Source organism: Parus major, chromosome 1A, assembly GCF_001522545.3.
Source record: "Parus major isolate Abel chromosome 1A, Parus_major1.1, whole genome shotgun sequence".
NCBI classification, from domain to species: domain Eukaryota; kingdom Metazoa; phylum Chordata; class Aves; order Passeriformes; family Paridae; genus Parus; species Parus major.
Genome location: NC_031773.1, coordinates 59,461,613 through 59,474,606, shown reverse-complemented (window position 1 = coordinate 59,474,606; position 12,994 = coordinate 59,461,613). Strand labels below are relative to the sequence as shown.

Below are 12,994 nucleotides of genomic sequence, written 5' to 3'. Positions count from 1 at the left end.
CTGTTGTGCAAAGAATGCAGATTGCCACCCTTCCAATAAACCCTGAGAAAGCACAAGGGAAAACAACTCCTCTTTCTAAACTAATGAAGTTAGAGGAGGAGAAGGGAAATAGGAATGCGATTAAAGCATTGGAAGACTTTGAAAATAAACACATGTTGCCTCAAGAAAGTAATGGGAATTCGCTAACAGACTGGGAGGAGAGTGAAATTAGTTAAGAGGAATATATGTATTCCTTCTCCAGTAAGAATTAAATAAAATACGAATTTTTAATGTGATAAATTATTAGGCGGGGGACTGTGATAAATTAACTTATGAATAAAAATTCGTAAAGGGTATAAATAAAATATATGTATGGTTATAATAATATAAAATATAAAATGTAATGTGGTAAAAAGTCCTTCCCCAGATTTAGTCGCGAATTCCCCTCCAGGAAACAGTTTTGGCCAGCACCCAGATAACGAGCATAGGCAGCGCCCATTAACCAAAAAGAATGAGCAAGACATGGGCCAGCAAATTAACAAAAGAACGAGCCCGGACGAGATACTCATCGCCGGACCTGAACACCCCCGCCCTGCCAACCATCATTGGAGAAGTGATCAGACTAGACAAAGGGAGAGAACCCAGCCGAGATATCCCTCGGCTCCAAGCCGGACCCAACCACTCCGCCTTAATGGCCCGGACCAAAATGAAATCAAAAAGACATCCTGAACCTCTTTACATATGAGGAGACTCTGCCCGAACATCTATTGACTCTATTCTCCAATGCCAGGAAATCTATTCTTCCAACAATCAAGGACTTTTTGGTGAATGGTGCTTGCTTGGAATTTAGCCTCGGGACATAAACTTCCTATAAAAACCCGGGCCAGAGAACCCTCGATCGTGGATTTGGGAACACCTATACCTTTGGGTATAGACCCTGTCCACCCAGCGCTGCGCTGCCTATTTTATTGTGTTTTTTTTCCGTCATTTGTTCTTTATTGAAATTGTGTTATAATAAATTACTCTTTTTATTTAACCTCGATTTTGCCTTTGCATTTATAACACTTTTGTTTCAGTAAATCAACACTGCAGTGATTCTTGAGTTGTTGGCATTTCTTTTGCCATAGTTTTGGTGAGATGCTGCGTCCATGCCTTTCTCCCAGCTGCTGTTGGCTCAGGAGGTGCCCCTGATTTCCCTGTGAGCTGCTGGTTTGTTCACTGCTTCTCCGAGCCCAGTGGTACATTGGAGACAGCTCATGGTGTTCCCAAGGCTGCGTTTCTGCCTGCAGGGACAGTTCTGGTGCCATTGGAGCCATGGTTAGAAGCGAACGGTCAGCAGTGAGAGGTTTGGGATGCTCTTCCTGTGGGCATGCACATTCCTTCATCCCAGGCAGGCTCTTGGCTTGGATTCTTCAGCTGTTACTTGCCAAGCACTGGAACAGTCTTACTTGTGCAGGGAAAAGAGTATTTAAGGGGAAAGCAAAGCTGGGTATGTTCTGGCTTCAGAAAGATCCTTTCAGAAGGAAGGGATAGTGAACTGGTCCACTGTGCCAAAAAGAGCAAGTGGGATGTTAAGGTGTGGGACAGTCTCGAAGATTCCTTCTGCCCAAAGGATCATGTAAAGCTCAGCACTAGAAAAGTCTGAATTTTGGAGTGCCTTTTGTTGGCTTGTTGAGCATGGAAGAGATGCTGAGTGTGAAATTCCAATGGAGCTGCCATTGCTGCAGTGAGAAGCAGTAAAAGCTGTTTGCTGGCTTGTTGCCCACATTCCCCTCAGTCCCCTGGAGCTCCAGGTCACCAGGCATCACCTTTGCTTTTCCAAGGGTTTTTATGCTGAAGGGTTTTTAAACATGGCCATGGGCTTAGCTGCAGCTGGATTTTATTTGTTTCAGGAAGTGTCTCCTTGTCTGGTTTGTGATTTACCAGTTCCCATGCCAGATTAACTGCAGTAGAAGCAAGTACTTGAAGCCCAGAGTCTAGACTGGGATGCTCCAGGCCCCTGCCAAGCACAGGGGTTGTTGCTTGGTGTTGATTCTCCAGTCCTGTCTGCTCAAGCCTTGTTCTGAACTGCTCAGCCATAAATGCCACTGCAAGAAGAGCAGAAAATCCCATGACTCCTGTGGGTCACTCATCTGCATTGAGGTTGTGCTGCAGCCTGAGCTGTGGGGTCTGAACAGCCTCCAGACAGCCAGGATTGCTCCCTGATGCCATTCCCCAACTTGACAGGGTTGTGTTCCTCCAAGCCCAGGTGCTGTTTTAGTGGTGCTGGAGAGATTGAGGGGATAGGGAGCTGTGTTTTGGCAGCAGGAATTCAGTGAGGAGGGGAGAGGGAAGATCCCCCAAAACTGGTTAAAGCAAATTCTGCTGGGTTTGGGTGCCCTCACCCCAAAAAATGATCCTGATTAAAGGGAACTTGAGGAAACGGTGGGATATGCTGGGAGGGCTGTGCTGGAACCCCCAAACACTGGTCAGGGATGCTGGGCAGTGTCAGCTCCATAGGGACACTATAGAGGGGCTCTGCTGGGATCCCCAAATTCCAGCCAGAAATGCTGGGCACTACCAGCTTTTTGGGACACTGCCTGATCCAGAGAGATTTCCCATTATTTTCTTTTGTGCTCAGCATCTCGCACTTCATTAGAGTCCCACAGGCCAAAAATCCCATGGGAGCAGCAGGGGAGGAGGTGTGGGTAGCTTAGGGTGGACGCCCTCCTCTGGACTGGGGCCCAGATGATGTGGGGGTGAAGCAGGAAGGGAGAGGAGAAAGGAGAGTATAGAGGAAATTAAGTACAGAAGAAAAGAAACGTAGAAGAAAAGAACTATAGAGAGAGACATATACAAAGAGCCCAGCCCAGCCACAACCTCCCACACCAAGCGCCGAGGATTAAATGATTGCAAAGGTAATTCCCGGGGGTTAAATCCCCTCGGCCCCACCCCGCACAGCCACTCTGAGGACCCGCGCACCTGAGCCGGCCCCGCCCCACCCAGAAATTCCGGCGGGTCCGCGGCTGCTCCTCTTAGCGCAGTGTATCTCAGCCCAGGGTGCGGCCGGATCGTTGCTCGGAGCACTGTGCGGAGCCCGAGGTGCTGAGATGGGGCCGACCCCAGGATCCGGCCCCGGAGAGCCGCGTCCGGGTCCCGACGGTGTCCCCCGGGGGTCCCGGGCGGAGCCGCTTCCCCTTCGGCGGGCAGGATGCGGGATTTGAGCTGGGATGAGGACTGGGATCGCCGCAGGCGGGAGGAGCTGCTCCAGGATGGGCTCTGGGGTTGAGCCCGGCACTGCCACTCCTGCTTCCGCTGGTTCGTGATAGGGGTCCCTCCGGGGTTCCGGGCGCAGTCCCGCTGCTGCCACAGGGAGATGGGGCTGTGCCAGTGCCGTGCCGGTGCTGGGAGAAGGGCGGTGGCTCGCCAAAGCAGGAAGTGGGCAGGGCGCGGGGACCGCAGGTGCCGGGCCCGGGCCTGGCCCCGCCGCCGCCGCCTTGTCAGTGCCGCCCGTCCCCTGGCGTGCAGGAACGGCGAGCGCAGTGCCCCCTGGCGGGCAGGCGGGGAGGCTCCGCAGCCCCGGAGTACTCCGGTCCCAGCTCTGCGCAGAGCCGCCCCTGCCCCGGCACCCCCGAGGCCACCGCGCCCTCCGGACCAGGCAGCGCCCGCCTCCCCCTCCTCGGTACCCACACCCCCGGGCCGAATGAGCAGGGCTGGATCACTGCGGGCGGCAGGAGCCGCTCCGGGGCTGGGGCTGAGTCCGGCGCTGCCGCTCCTGCTCCAGCTACTCCCGCTGTGGGACCAGAGCCCGCCAGGGTTCGGTCCTGCTCCAGCTGCTCATCCGACACCTGTTGGGTGAGACTTAATGCTATTCCTGCTTGTCATGGTTTTAAGCCAGTAACTAAGAAAATTACTTATTTCTTGCTGTGAGATATGGATTAGAACAAGAGCAAAACAGGCATAAAACTTAAAAGGAATAAAGAAAGTTTATTAACAAACTACAATAATAAGAACACCAGAATATACTTCCAGAAAACCTGTTTTTATCCCCTACTACCCACCATTCCCTTGTTCACATGACAACAGACACAAACTTTGGAACTTTGATGGTTAAAACAGTCCCAATTCCTGCTACAGTCTTTTCACCAGTCTTTGTAGAGAAACAGAAGTCTCCTTCTGTTAATTTATGGAGTTTCTCACAAGAAAACTTCTTCTATTATAGTTTTCTATTGCCCCGATGTCAGCTGCCCAGAACTGCTATTATCAGAGCTCACTCCTCCCATTTCACATCACTCTGAGTTGTGTATGGGCCATGAGTCTAGGGATGGCATTTTAAGGATGAGTTATTCAAAGGCAAAAGTCATCTTCATCTGTTTCTGTGAGCTTCACTAGAAAACAGTTTTCTCATTGCCCCCCAAGGCTTCAGCTTTTTGCTTCACTGTTTCCAGCACTTCACTGTATCACAATCACTACTTTTTACTCAAAATTTACACTTTGAACACTCTATTCCTCCCTATATACTGTCATGAATTAAAGGAGTTTTTTCAAGACCTTATTGTCCATTTCCATAGCCTCAAGAGAAAGGTATTTCAGCTCAAAAAAGCATCTCCTTATTCTCTACCTTTTCTGAAACTTAATTTTTTTTTTTTACTGTCTCTGATAGTTTTTATAAAGTCTCTTTACATGTTGATCACTCTCTTTTTCTCTCTCTGGATAAAAGGATTAATCTGCAAGTCTCATCTGGGTAATGAAAAGGTTAAAATCTTGCCCAGGCTTTGTAGATGGTTTTGTGACCTCTGCCGGTGCAGGAGCTGGAGCTGTCTGGGATAGAAAATTCCTCATGGCTGCTCTGGAGAGTGTAGTCGCTGTCTCAGTTTACCGCAGGTCCAGAGCCCCTTTCTTTCTTCATTCGGCAGTTTCAGGTGAATTTAGTCACAGCAAAACCTGCCAGAGAGAGCCAGAGACTGGCTTGGCCCGGGCAGAGCCCAGGGCAAGCCCCCGCCACAGGCCCCCATCTCCCGGCCGGGAGACTCGGCAGGCCCAGCCCAGCCCCTGCCCGGCCACATGGCCAGGCAGAGAACGGGAGGCTAGCCAGAGCTCTGTTACCTTTCATAGACAGGAAAAAAAAGAGACACAAGGGTGCTCTGGTTTTACATCTTAAGGTAGGGTTCACAAGTTGATCCCACTTTTCAATGGTCAAACCTGCTGTCAATTCCCAGTAATGACCGATAATTGGTCAGGAGAAAAGACTCCCATCAGTCCCCAGAACTTCAACTTCCTTAGCTCCCAAAACCACCTTAAAGGTAAAGTCACCTCATGACAGTGCTCTCCCCCACTTTCTATGTGCCTTGCACTCTCCAATGGAAAAATATGTGAGTTTAAAAAGCCAGTGAAAACTGTTTGCTCTTTATTTCCAGAGGACAGGCGGTTCTGAGTTGGAAAAAGCCATGAGGATCATCAAGTCAAGCCAGGGGCTGCTCTGAACAGGCACCTGGAGGTGCTTCAGCCCAGACAGACCCCACCCACACCCCAAAAATACCCCAAGGAACAGCTGGCATTACCTGGGAATATCGGCACCATGCATTTGCGGAGAGGCTTAGGCAGCAATTCCCAGTGCTGACCTTCTGGAGCTCCCACACACCCCCAGGTATGTCTCACCCACCCCAAATCTTTTCCCTTCCAGCCTGGGGACATCATCTATCAGCAACATTAAAGCCAAGAGAATCTTCCCCCATACATAAATTAAACCCTGAGCAATAGTCCTCAGAAATGACTTAAAATAAAAGGTTAGCATGGGATGAGGTTTTGTTTGGATTAAATTTGGAGTTTTTAAGTGAGCCAGCTGGACCTACAGAACTGATGGAGAGCTTTCACGGTGGGATCCCACTGGAGGTGTGCTGAAAGCAGGGATGCTCATGCCTTTCCTCAGGGTAAAGAACTTCCAGAGGCCACTCCAGAGGTTCTGAAATGAACTCAACTTCTTCAGGGGGGGATGACCTCCCCTGGGCCCAGGAGCTGCCTCAGCATGGGCCAGGAGTGTGTGCGGCCACCGCTGTCTCCTGCTTTAAAATATCGACTGGAGACTGACCTCAGGGGGGTGAAATCGGCTGAATTCCAGGGAACTCTGTCAAGTGTCCCCCAAGGACATCAGTGGGTCTGGGGAATGAAGGGTATAAATAGCAAATTCTATGGATTATAAACCTGATCCCACTGAGCTTCCCTGGAACCTCTGCTGGTTCCTGACACAGCTGGTGTCAGCTCTGCATGCGAATATCCACATTCCATGAGGACTGTCAGGTTATTCCAGCAGGAATTTGGGGCTATGGGTATCGTTCATCTGAACTATGGGTGTAAGACCTTAAACTGCACATTAACCTGGGGAACTGTGACTGGGAATCCAGTAGGAAATTCATTGTTTTACAAGTATAAACTATTCCAGGGAGCAGCACTGACAAAGTTGGGAGCTGCGGCTTCACCACACAGTGTCAGCAAAAGAGAGAAAACACAAAATGTGCATCCAAAAACAAGGATAAAATGGTTCCTCCAGCTTTTGGTGGGACCAGGGTTTGTTCTGCCCTGAAATGACAAAGAATTGCATCAGACCTCCAGAGTCCCCTTGAGAAGCCAAAGTGAGAAAGGAAACAAACACAAACAAATTAACCTCTGCCTCTCCTGGGGACAGCACAGGTCCAGCTGTGGACCTGTTCCTGGGGACTGGGAATGTGTCTGGAGCTAAAAGCAGCTTACCAGGCTGGAGGGGCTTTCCTAAAGCACCACCTCTGGGAAGCAAAGTGTAGAAAGAAGGCCCAGCGCTTGGAAGATGTAACGGAAAGATAGTAACCCCCCCTCTTCGTTAGTATGGTAATGTCTCCTGCAATTAGCCAATAGCACCTAGCTGTGATGAAAGCAGATGGGAGTAACACAGTGACCCTAGGTTATAAAATGTCAAATTCTCCAGCAATAAATGCCATTCTGCCATCCATCACATTGGTGTCTGTGGGCAATGGACCGGGTGGCCAAGAGGGGGCACCGTGCTGTTCCTTGAACCAGGGTGTTTGCCTTGCTTAAAAGACAACATTTGGTGCCGAAAACCTGGGAAGAAGTGGGATTCAAACCTAGAAAGTGAGGATTGCCTGGAAAACGGGAGCGGCAGTCGGGACCAGCTAGACCAGCCCTGGCGAGGGAGACGTCTCTACGAAGATGGAATCATTGATAAAGGTTGTATCTGAATTACATAAACAGTGGGGGGGGTAGATTGCAAATCTAAGGATTTTACGCTTGCTATCGCAAGGCTTTTGCATATTGGGATTATAGAGCAACCAGTGCACATTCTCCACCCTGAGGTGTGGGAGAAATGTACCAGAGCTCTCACTAATGAAACTACAGATTCAGGTAGTATGAAACATTTTAAGTCATGGGGTAAGGTTGTCAAAGCTTTGAAAAAAGTTAGACAAAAGCAAGAGACCTGGACGGCGGCAAAAAACAGTCTGGCCACCCCGAAACTGGGAGTCAGTGCCACTACACAAACTTCAGAGCCGCCAGATGAGAGCAGCTCAGCTGAGCAGAAGGGGACACAAGAGGGTGATGCATCCCCTCAATCCCCAAACCCTGATCTGCTCTCAAACGAACAGCAGAAAGCAAGAGATTTTTGGAGAAAGTTAACAGAAGAAGCCAGAGGTGTTGCAGACAAAGTCGGGGGGGAATTATCCCCCCAGGGGCTTAAAAATGGCGCTGAGCAAAAAGACATACAGTGGAAAAGGAATGTCCTTCGGGAAAACAAAGAACAAACACTGGCATTGAGAGATGAACACAGTTGGGAGGTTGGGAGAGATAAGGAATGTGAAGAAGGATGCAGGGAAGGTGTAAAGAGGGAGAGGGAGAAGAATGTAGAGAAGAGGGGGAGCAGAGGGAGGAACAAAGCGTGGAGTGAAGGGCGGAGAGAAAGGTGGGGTGAAAGGCAGAGTGGAGGGTGGACTGAAGGGCGGGGAGAGCCAGGAGGGAGGGAACAGCCCGCCCACAGGGGTGGTAGGTGGGGCCGGAGCCCAACAAAAAGGCACGGGAAACAGGAAGTAGCCAGCCAGTCGAGCTCTGACTCCGATCAAGATACTAGTGACGAATGGTCGGAGCCCAAGTCCTCAGAAGAAGAAGAAACAATAAAGATAAACAAGAATATCCCCCTCCGTATCAAAAAAGAACTGAGAGAGGATACCCCTCTCACAGACTGGGGTCAGATAAGAGCAGAATGTGCTACCTGCGTCCCCCCAGATGTGCTAGTATTCCCAGTCTGAGTGTCTGAGGGGGGACAGGTAGTTTACTCACCAATAAATCCTGAAGAAGTTAAAACGATTGTTAAAGCAATTTCAGAAAAAGGGCTTAATTCTGCCATGGTCACCTCCCTTATCCATGGTCTTTTTGGAGGTGACCACCTGCTCCCTTTTGATATAAAACACACTTGCAGATTGTTTTTCGATGGGGCAGGGATGATTGTTTTTAAACAAGAACAGGAAGACAACTGTGCCAGATGCCTAGCCCAAATAACTGGGGCAGACCATCCGCTACACGGTTCCAGCCTGCCTCAGTTAATGGGCACAGACCCAGCCATGGTTAGACCTCAGGCACAAGCCCAGGGTATGCGGGCCCACGAAGTTATGACAACCACTTGTGCGGCCAGAGAAGCTATTCGCTTGGCCTCTAGAGTTGTTGCTAAGCCATCACCATGGGCTACCATAAAGCAAAACGAAAGTGAGAACTTTACACAATTTGTAGACCGCCTTCAGGCAGCTGTTGACGCCTTGGCCCTGCCCCCAGAGGCAAAAGGCCCAGTCATGGCAGACTGCTTGCATAAACAATGCAATTCGACAACCAAGGAAATCCTCTGATCACTACTGGCAGGGGCAAATATCGCAGAGATGATTAAGCATGTCGCAAGGGAGGAACAGGTAGCTCCGATTCAAACTGCAGTCTGCACAGCAATCGCTAATGCAGTGTGTTTCAAATGCGGTCAGGCAGGTCACGTTGCTGCAAATTGCAAAGGGGGGGGCCCTAGCAGCACCCACCTCACACCAGAACCGATTTAAAGGGCCATGCTGGGCTTGTGGGAAAAAGGGGAACCTTGCCAGAGAATGCAGATCCAAGGCTCAGGGAAGTGGGAGGGGGAAGGGACAGCAGGGCCGCACACAGTCCTCTCCCACTTGGGATGCGAGGCGGCCCAGTTATGCCAATCCTGCAAGGACTGAGCTGCTCCCAAATCCATTACCCCCCCGAGAGGCAACCACTTTCATGACTCAGCTGGTTACTCAGCCAACCCTGCCTTACCTGCCTCAGGGGCAGCAGGGATCACACTCAGGGGACATGACCCCAGGGTGGCCCTGGCAGTAAGGTGTGACAACCCACTGGTGGTATAGGGGATCTGCACCCTTTATGATACCTCAGGTGATCAAAATATCCCCTCTGGATCTATCAGTGCTCCTTTTCTAATTGATACTGGGGCAGATGTCACAGTCATTCCAGAGACAAATTTGCCTCCACTCTGGAAACTAGAGGATGCCCCCATGATAGGCAGGGTTGGAGGGCTGTCACGGTCTCGGAGAAGCGCACAGCTAGTAGCCATTACACTCCACACAGAAAAAGGGCCAGAAAAAACTATTGCCCTCTTCCTGTATGTCATGACAGGAATCCCCAGCCCTGATAGGGAGGGACGCCCTAGCCTTGCTAAAAGCCAGGGTGACAAATTTACCCTAAGGGCCACTGCCGCATACCTGCTGCCACCAATCAGGCTTTCTTGGAAATCATCCGACCTGGTGTGGGTCGAGCAGTGGACCCTGTCCAAGCCTCGATTAGATGCCCTTCTTGAGTTAGTTAACCGTGAATTACAACAGGGTCACATAGAGCCATCTACTAGCCCATGGAATACCCCTGTTTTCGTAATCCCTAAATGATCCAGAGGAGAGTTTCTCCTCCTCCACAATTTATGTGAAGTAAATAAGAAAATTCAACCCATGGGACCTGTTCAAACATTGTTACCTATGAACTCTATGGTGCTGGAGGGCCAACCCTGTGCTGTTCTTGATATCAAAGACTGTTTCTTTTCTATATCCTTACATGAAGAAGACAGAGAGCGGTTTGCTTTCTCAGTGGTGTTTCCGAACAGCCAGTGCCTCAACCTACGCTTCCAGTGGAAAGTGCTGCCTCAGGGGGTGGTCAACTCACCTACAATCTGCCAAATCACAGTCGGTCAAGCGCTAGCACTGATCCGTCATAGCAACTTGACTGCGACCATCATCCAGTACATGGACGACATCCTGATTACCACGCCCTCGGGAGGTCAGGTAGACCAGTTAGTGTCAACAATCACAAAGACTCTAAAAACAAATGGCTTTGAAATCGCGAGTGCAAAAATAAAAAAGGGGCCGTGTGTAACTTTTTTGGGCGTGGGGATCACAGACTCTTACATATCCCCTCCTCAGATAAAGATCCATCAAGACATCAAAATGTTCCATGATGTGCAGCAGCTGGTGGGATCCCTGCAATGGCTCTGCAACATCGTCTTAATCCCACCCGAGAAGATGGCCCCCCTGTATGATCTCCTGAGAGGGAAAAATCCATGGGAACACAAAGCCCTGACAGCAGAAGCAATGGACTCTCTTGACTTTATCGAACAGCAGGTATCTTTAAGTTCCCTCACCAGGTGGAAGCCCCAGGTATCACTTGATCTGTATGTGCATTTCACAAAGGGAGGGGGAGTAGGAGCACTAGCTCAAGGCCCCCCAGAAAAAGCTCACCCAATACAGTGGATAGTCCTGGGAAAACAGACATGTGCATTTTCCCCAGGAGCTGAGTACCTCAGCAGCCTCATTATGAAAGGTAGAAAACTTGCCCTGAGACATCTTGGCATTGAACCAGCCAGAATATTTCTGCCTTTCCGCAAGCAACTCTCTACACAGTCAACAATGATGTCAGAATACCTGGCGACAGCCCTGGTTGGATTCAGCGGAGAGATTCAATATTCTGCAAAGCCCCCTTGGACTCAGATGCTAGCTGTTGTCGACATGGACCTACCACAAAAGGTCATGGACTGGCCCCAGCCAGGACCAACAGTCTTCACAGATGCATCCTTGACAACCTCCACTATGGCTGCGGTGTGGCAATCAGAGGACGAGTGGCACAGCGTCAAAGCAACTGATCGTACATTCTCAGTCCAGCAACTGGAAGTAGCAGCTGTGGTACTGGCATGCAGACTGTTCCAAACAGTGCATCTTAACATTGTAACTGATTCAATGTTTGTAGCCAAGCTTTGCCTGGCTATGTCAGGACCCGGCATATCAACATCTACAGCAGCTCTAATGCTAGAAGAAGCGCTCTCCTCTTGAAAAGGTATCATATCGGTCATCCATGTCAACAGCCATGACCTGGTCAAAGGGTTCTTCCAAGTCGGCAACGACAAAGTAGATGCTGCCGCAAAAGGATTGTGGACTTTACAAGAAGCTCATCAGCTACACAAAACCCTGCACATCGGAGCCAAAGCACTAGCAAAGAGATGTGAAATCTCAGTTGCTGATGCAAACATGTAGTAGCTTCATGCCCCCACTGCCAAAAGGCACCACTGTGGTCCTGTGGAATCAACCCCAGAGGCCTAAAAGCCTCAGAGATGTGGCAAACAGACTTTACATTGTGCCAGATGTTAAAACCCCGAGCATGGCTTGCAGTAACAGTGGATACATACAGCGGAATGATTGTAGCCACACAGCACCTGAAAACCAACTCCAAAGCAACTATCCAGCGTTGGCTAACAGCCACGGCTTGGCTCGGCATCCCTAAGCAAATCAAAACAGACAATGGTGCAAATTTTATCTCAAAGCCGAGCCAGGAATTTGCCTCCAAATGGGGTATCACTCTGGTGCAAGGCATCTCGTACAATAGCACAGGACAAGCCATCGTTGAACAAGCAAACCAGACCTTGAAAGCCAAGCTAGAAGTGTTAGCAAAATCAGAAAGCTTTAACAATTCCATTCCCCAGACAGACCAGGCACGCTTGCTAGCAACTGCACTGTTAGCACTGAACCAATTCCCATGGGGAGATGAAACTAACAGTCCCTCCCAAAAACACTGGGCCACTTGAGCTCTAGAAGAGGGCCCACAGGTCATAATCAGAAATGAGTTAGGAGAGTGGGAGCAAGGTTGGAGATTAGTACTCACAGGGCGAGGGTACGCTGCAGTTAAAAGACATGGTAAAGTAAAGTGGTGTCCACTTAAGTCAATAAAACCAGACCTTCAAAATGAAACTGACAAGAACTCTGAAGTTTTGTTTGCAGGACCTGATCATTGGGCGCCTGCGTGATGCATATGCACCAGTGCCAGAAGGAGGCAATGAACCACCAGACAACCCGAAGATGCCCAAAACTCCTGAGCCTGTGAAACCCAAGCGACAATGACTTCTGTGTGTAATCTTGCTTTTAGGGCTTGTTAGCAGCAAGCAGGTTAGTGCAGAACATAACCCGCATCAACCATTCAGGTGGATCTTACGCCGTACCTCGAACGAAGTGATTTAAGAGGTAGTCACGGCAGGCACCCCAAAGTTCTTTGTGCTCATCCGAGACATTTTCCCTGGTATAGTAACTCATAATATCCACCCTCGCTTTGAGCTGTACGAGTCATACTGGTGCCCAGCCACCAACCCAGGCAAAGACTACTGCTGCCAACCAGGGTATTGGTTTTCTGCCTATTGGGGGTGCAAAACAATAGTCCTGAGTCTGCTTTTGGGCACCACCAAAAGCAGACGAGTTTCTGCAAGTAACCTGGGGTCCGGCAGGCTGTATGCATCCCAGTTTCAACTCCATAGGGCAAGTGTTTTATGGCTTTTATGATGACCAATCTAAAGTCTGTCATCAAATGATCATGCAGGTCCTGCAGCCAGCAGATGTGGGATGGACCACTGGAAGAATGTGGTCAGTATTCTTGCACAAGCCTGGCCAAGATCCCGGTGAAGTAGTACAAATTATCCAACTCCCAGTCATGACACCTGAAGCAATTGGCCCCA

At 49.8% G+C, this 12,994-nt stretch overlaps 1 protein-coding gene across 1 annotated transcript; it reads right to left on the bottom strand.

Moving 5' to 3' along the window:
* Positions 1-934: 934 nt before the first annotated feature.
* LOC107204198 lies at positions 935-5,542 on the bottom strand. Its single transcript, XM_033514692.1, has 3 exons — positions 5,520-5,542; positions 2,941-3,751; positions 935-2,066 (listed from the first exon to the last, which is right to left on the bottom strand). The coding sequence occupies exons 1-3, from the start codon at positions 5,540-5,542 to the stop codon at positions 1,956-1,958; spliced, it is 945 nt and encodes a 314-aa protein (XP_033370583.1). The 3' UTR covers positions 935-1,955.
* Positions 5,543-12,994: the final 7,452 nt, after the last annotated feature.

What these genes read in the sequence shown, in the direction of transcription:
- LOC107204198 (XM_033514692.1), bottom strand. Translation starts at nt 5,542, where the DNA reads ATGCATGGTGCCGATATTCCCAG. An exon ending in CATGGTGCCGATATTCCCAG is followed by an intron (nt 3,752 to 5,519) that starts GTAATGCCAGCT and finishes CTGGTCCCACAG; the next exon opens with CGGGAGTAGCTGGAGCAGGA. An exon ending in GTGGGGCGGGGCCGGCTCAG is followed by an intron (nt 2,067 to 2,940) that starts GTGCGCGGGTCC and finishes CTCTTCTTGCAG; the next exon opens with TGGCATTTATGGCTGAGCAG.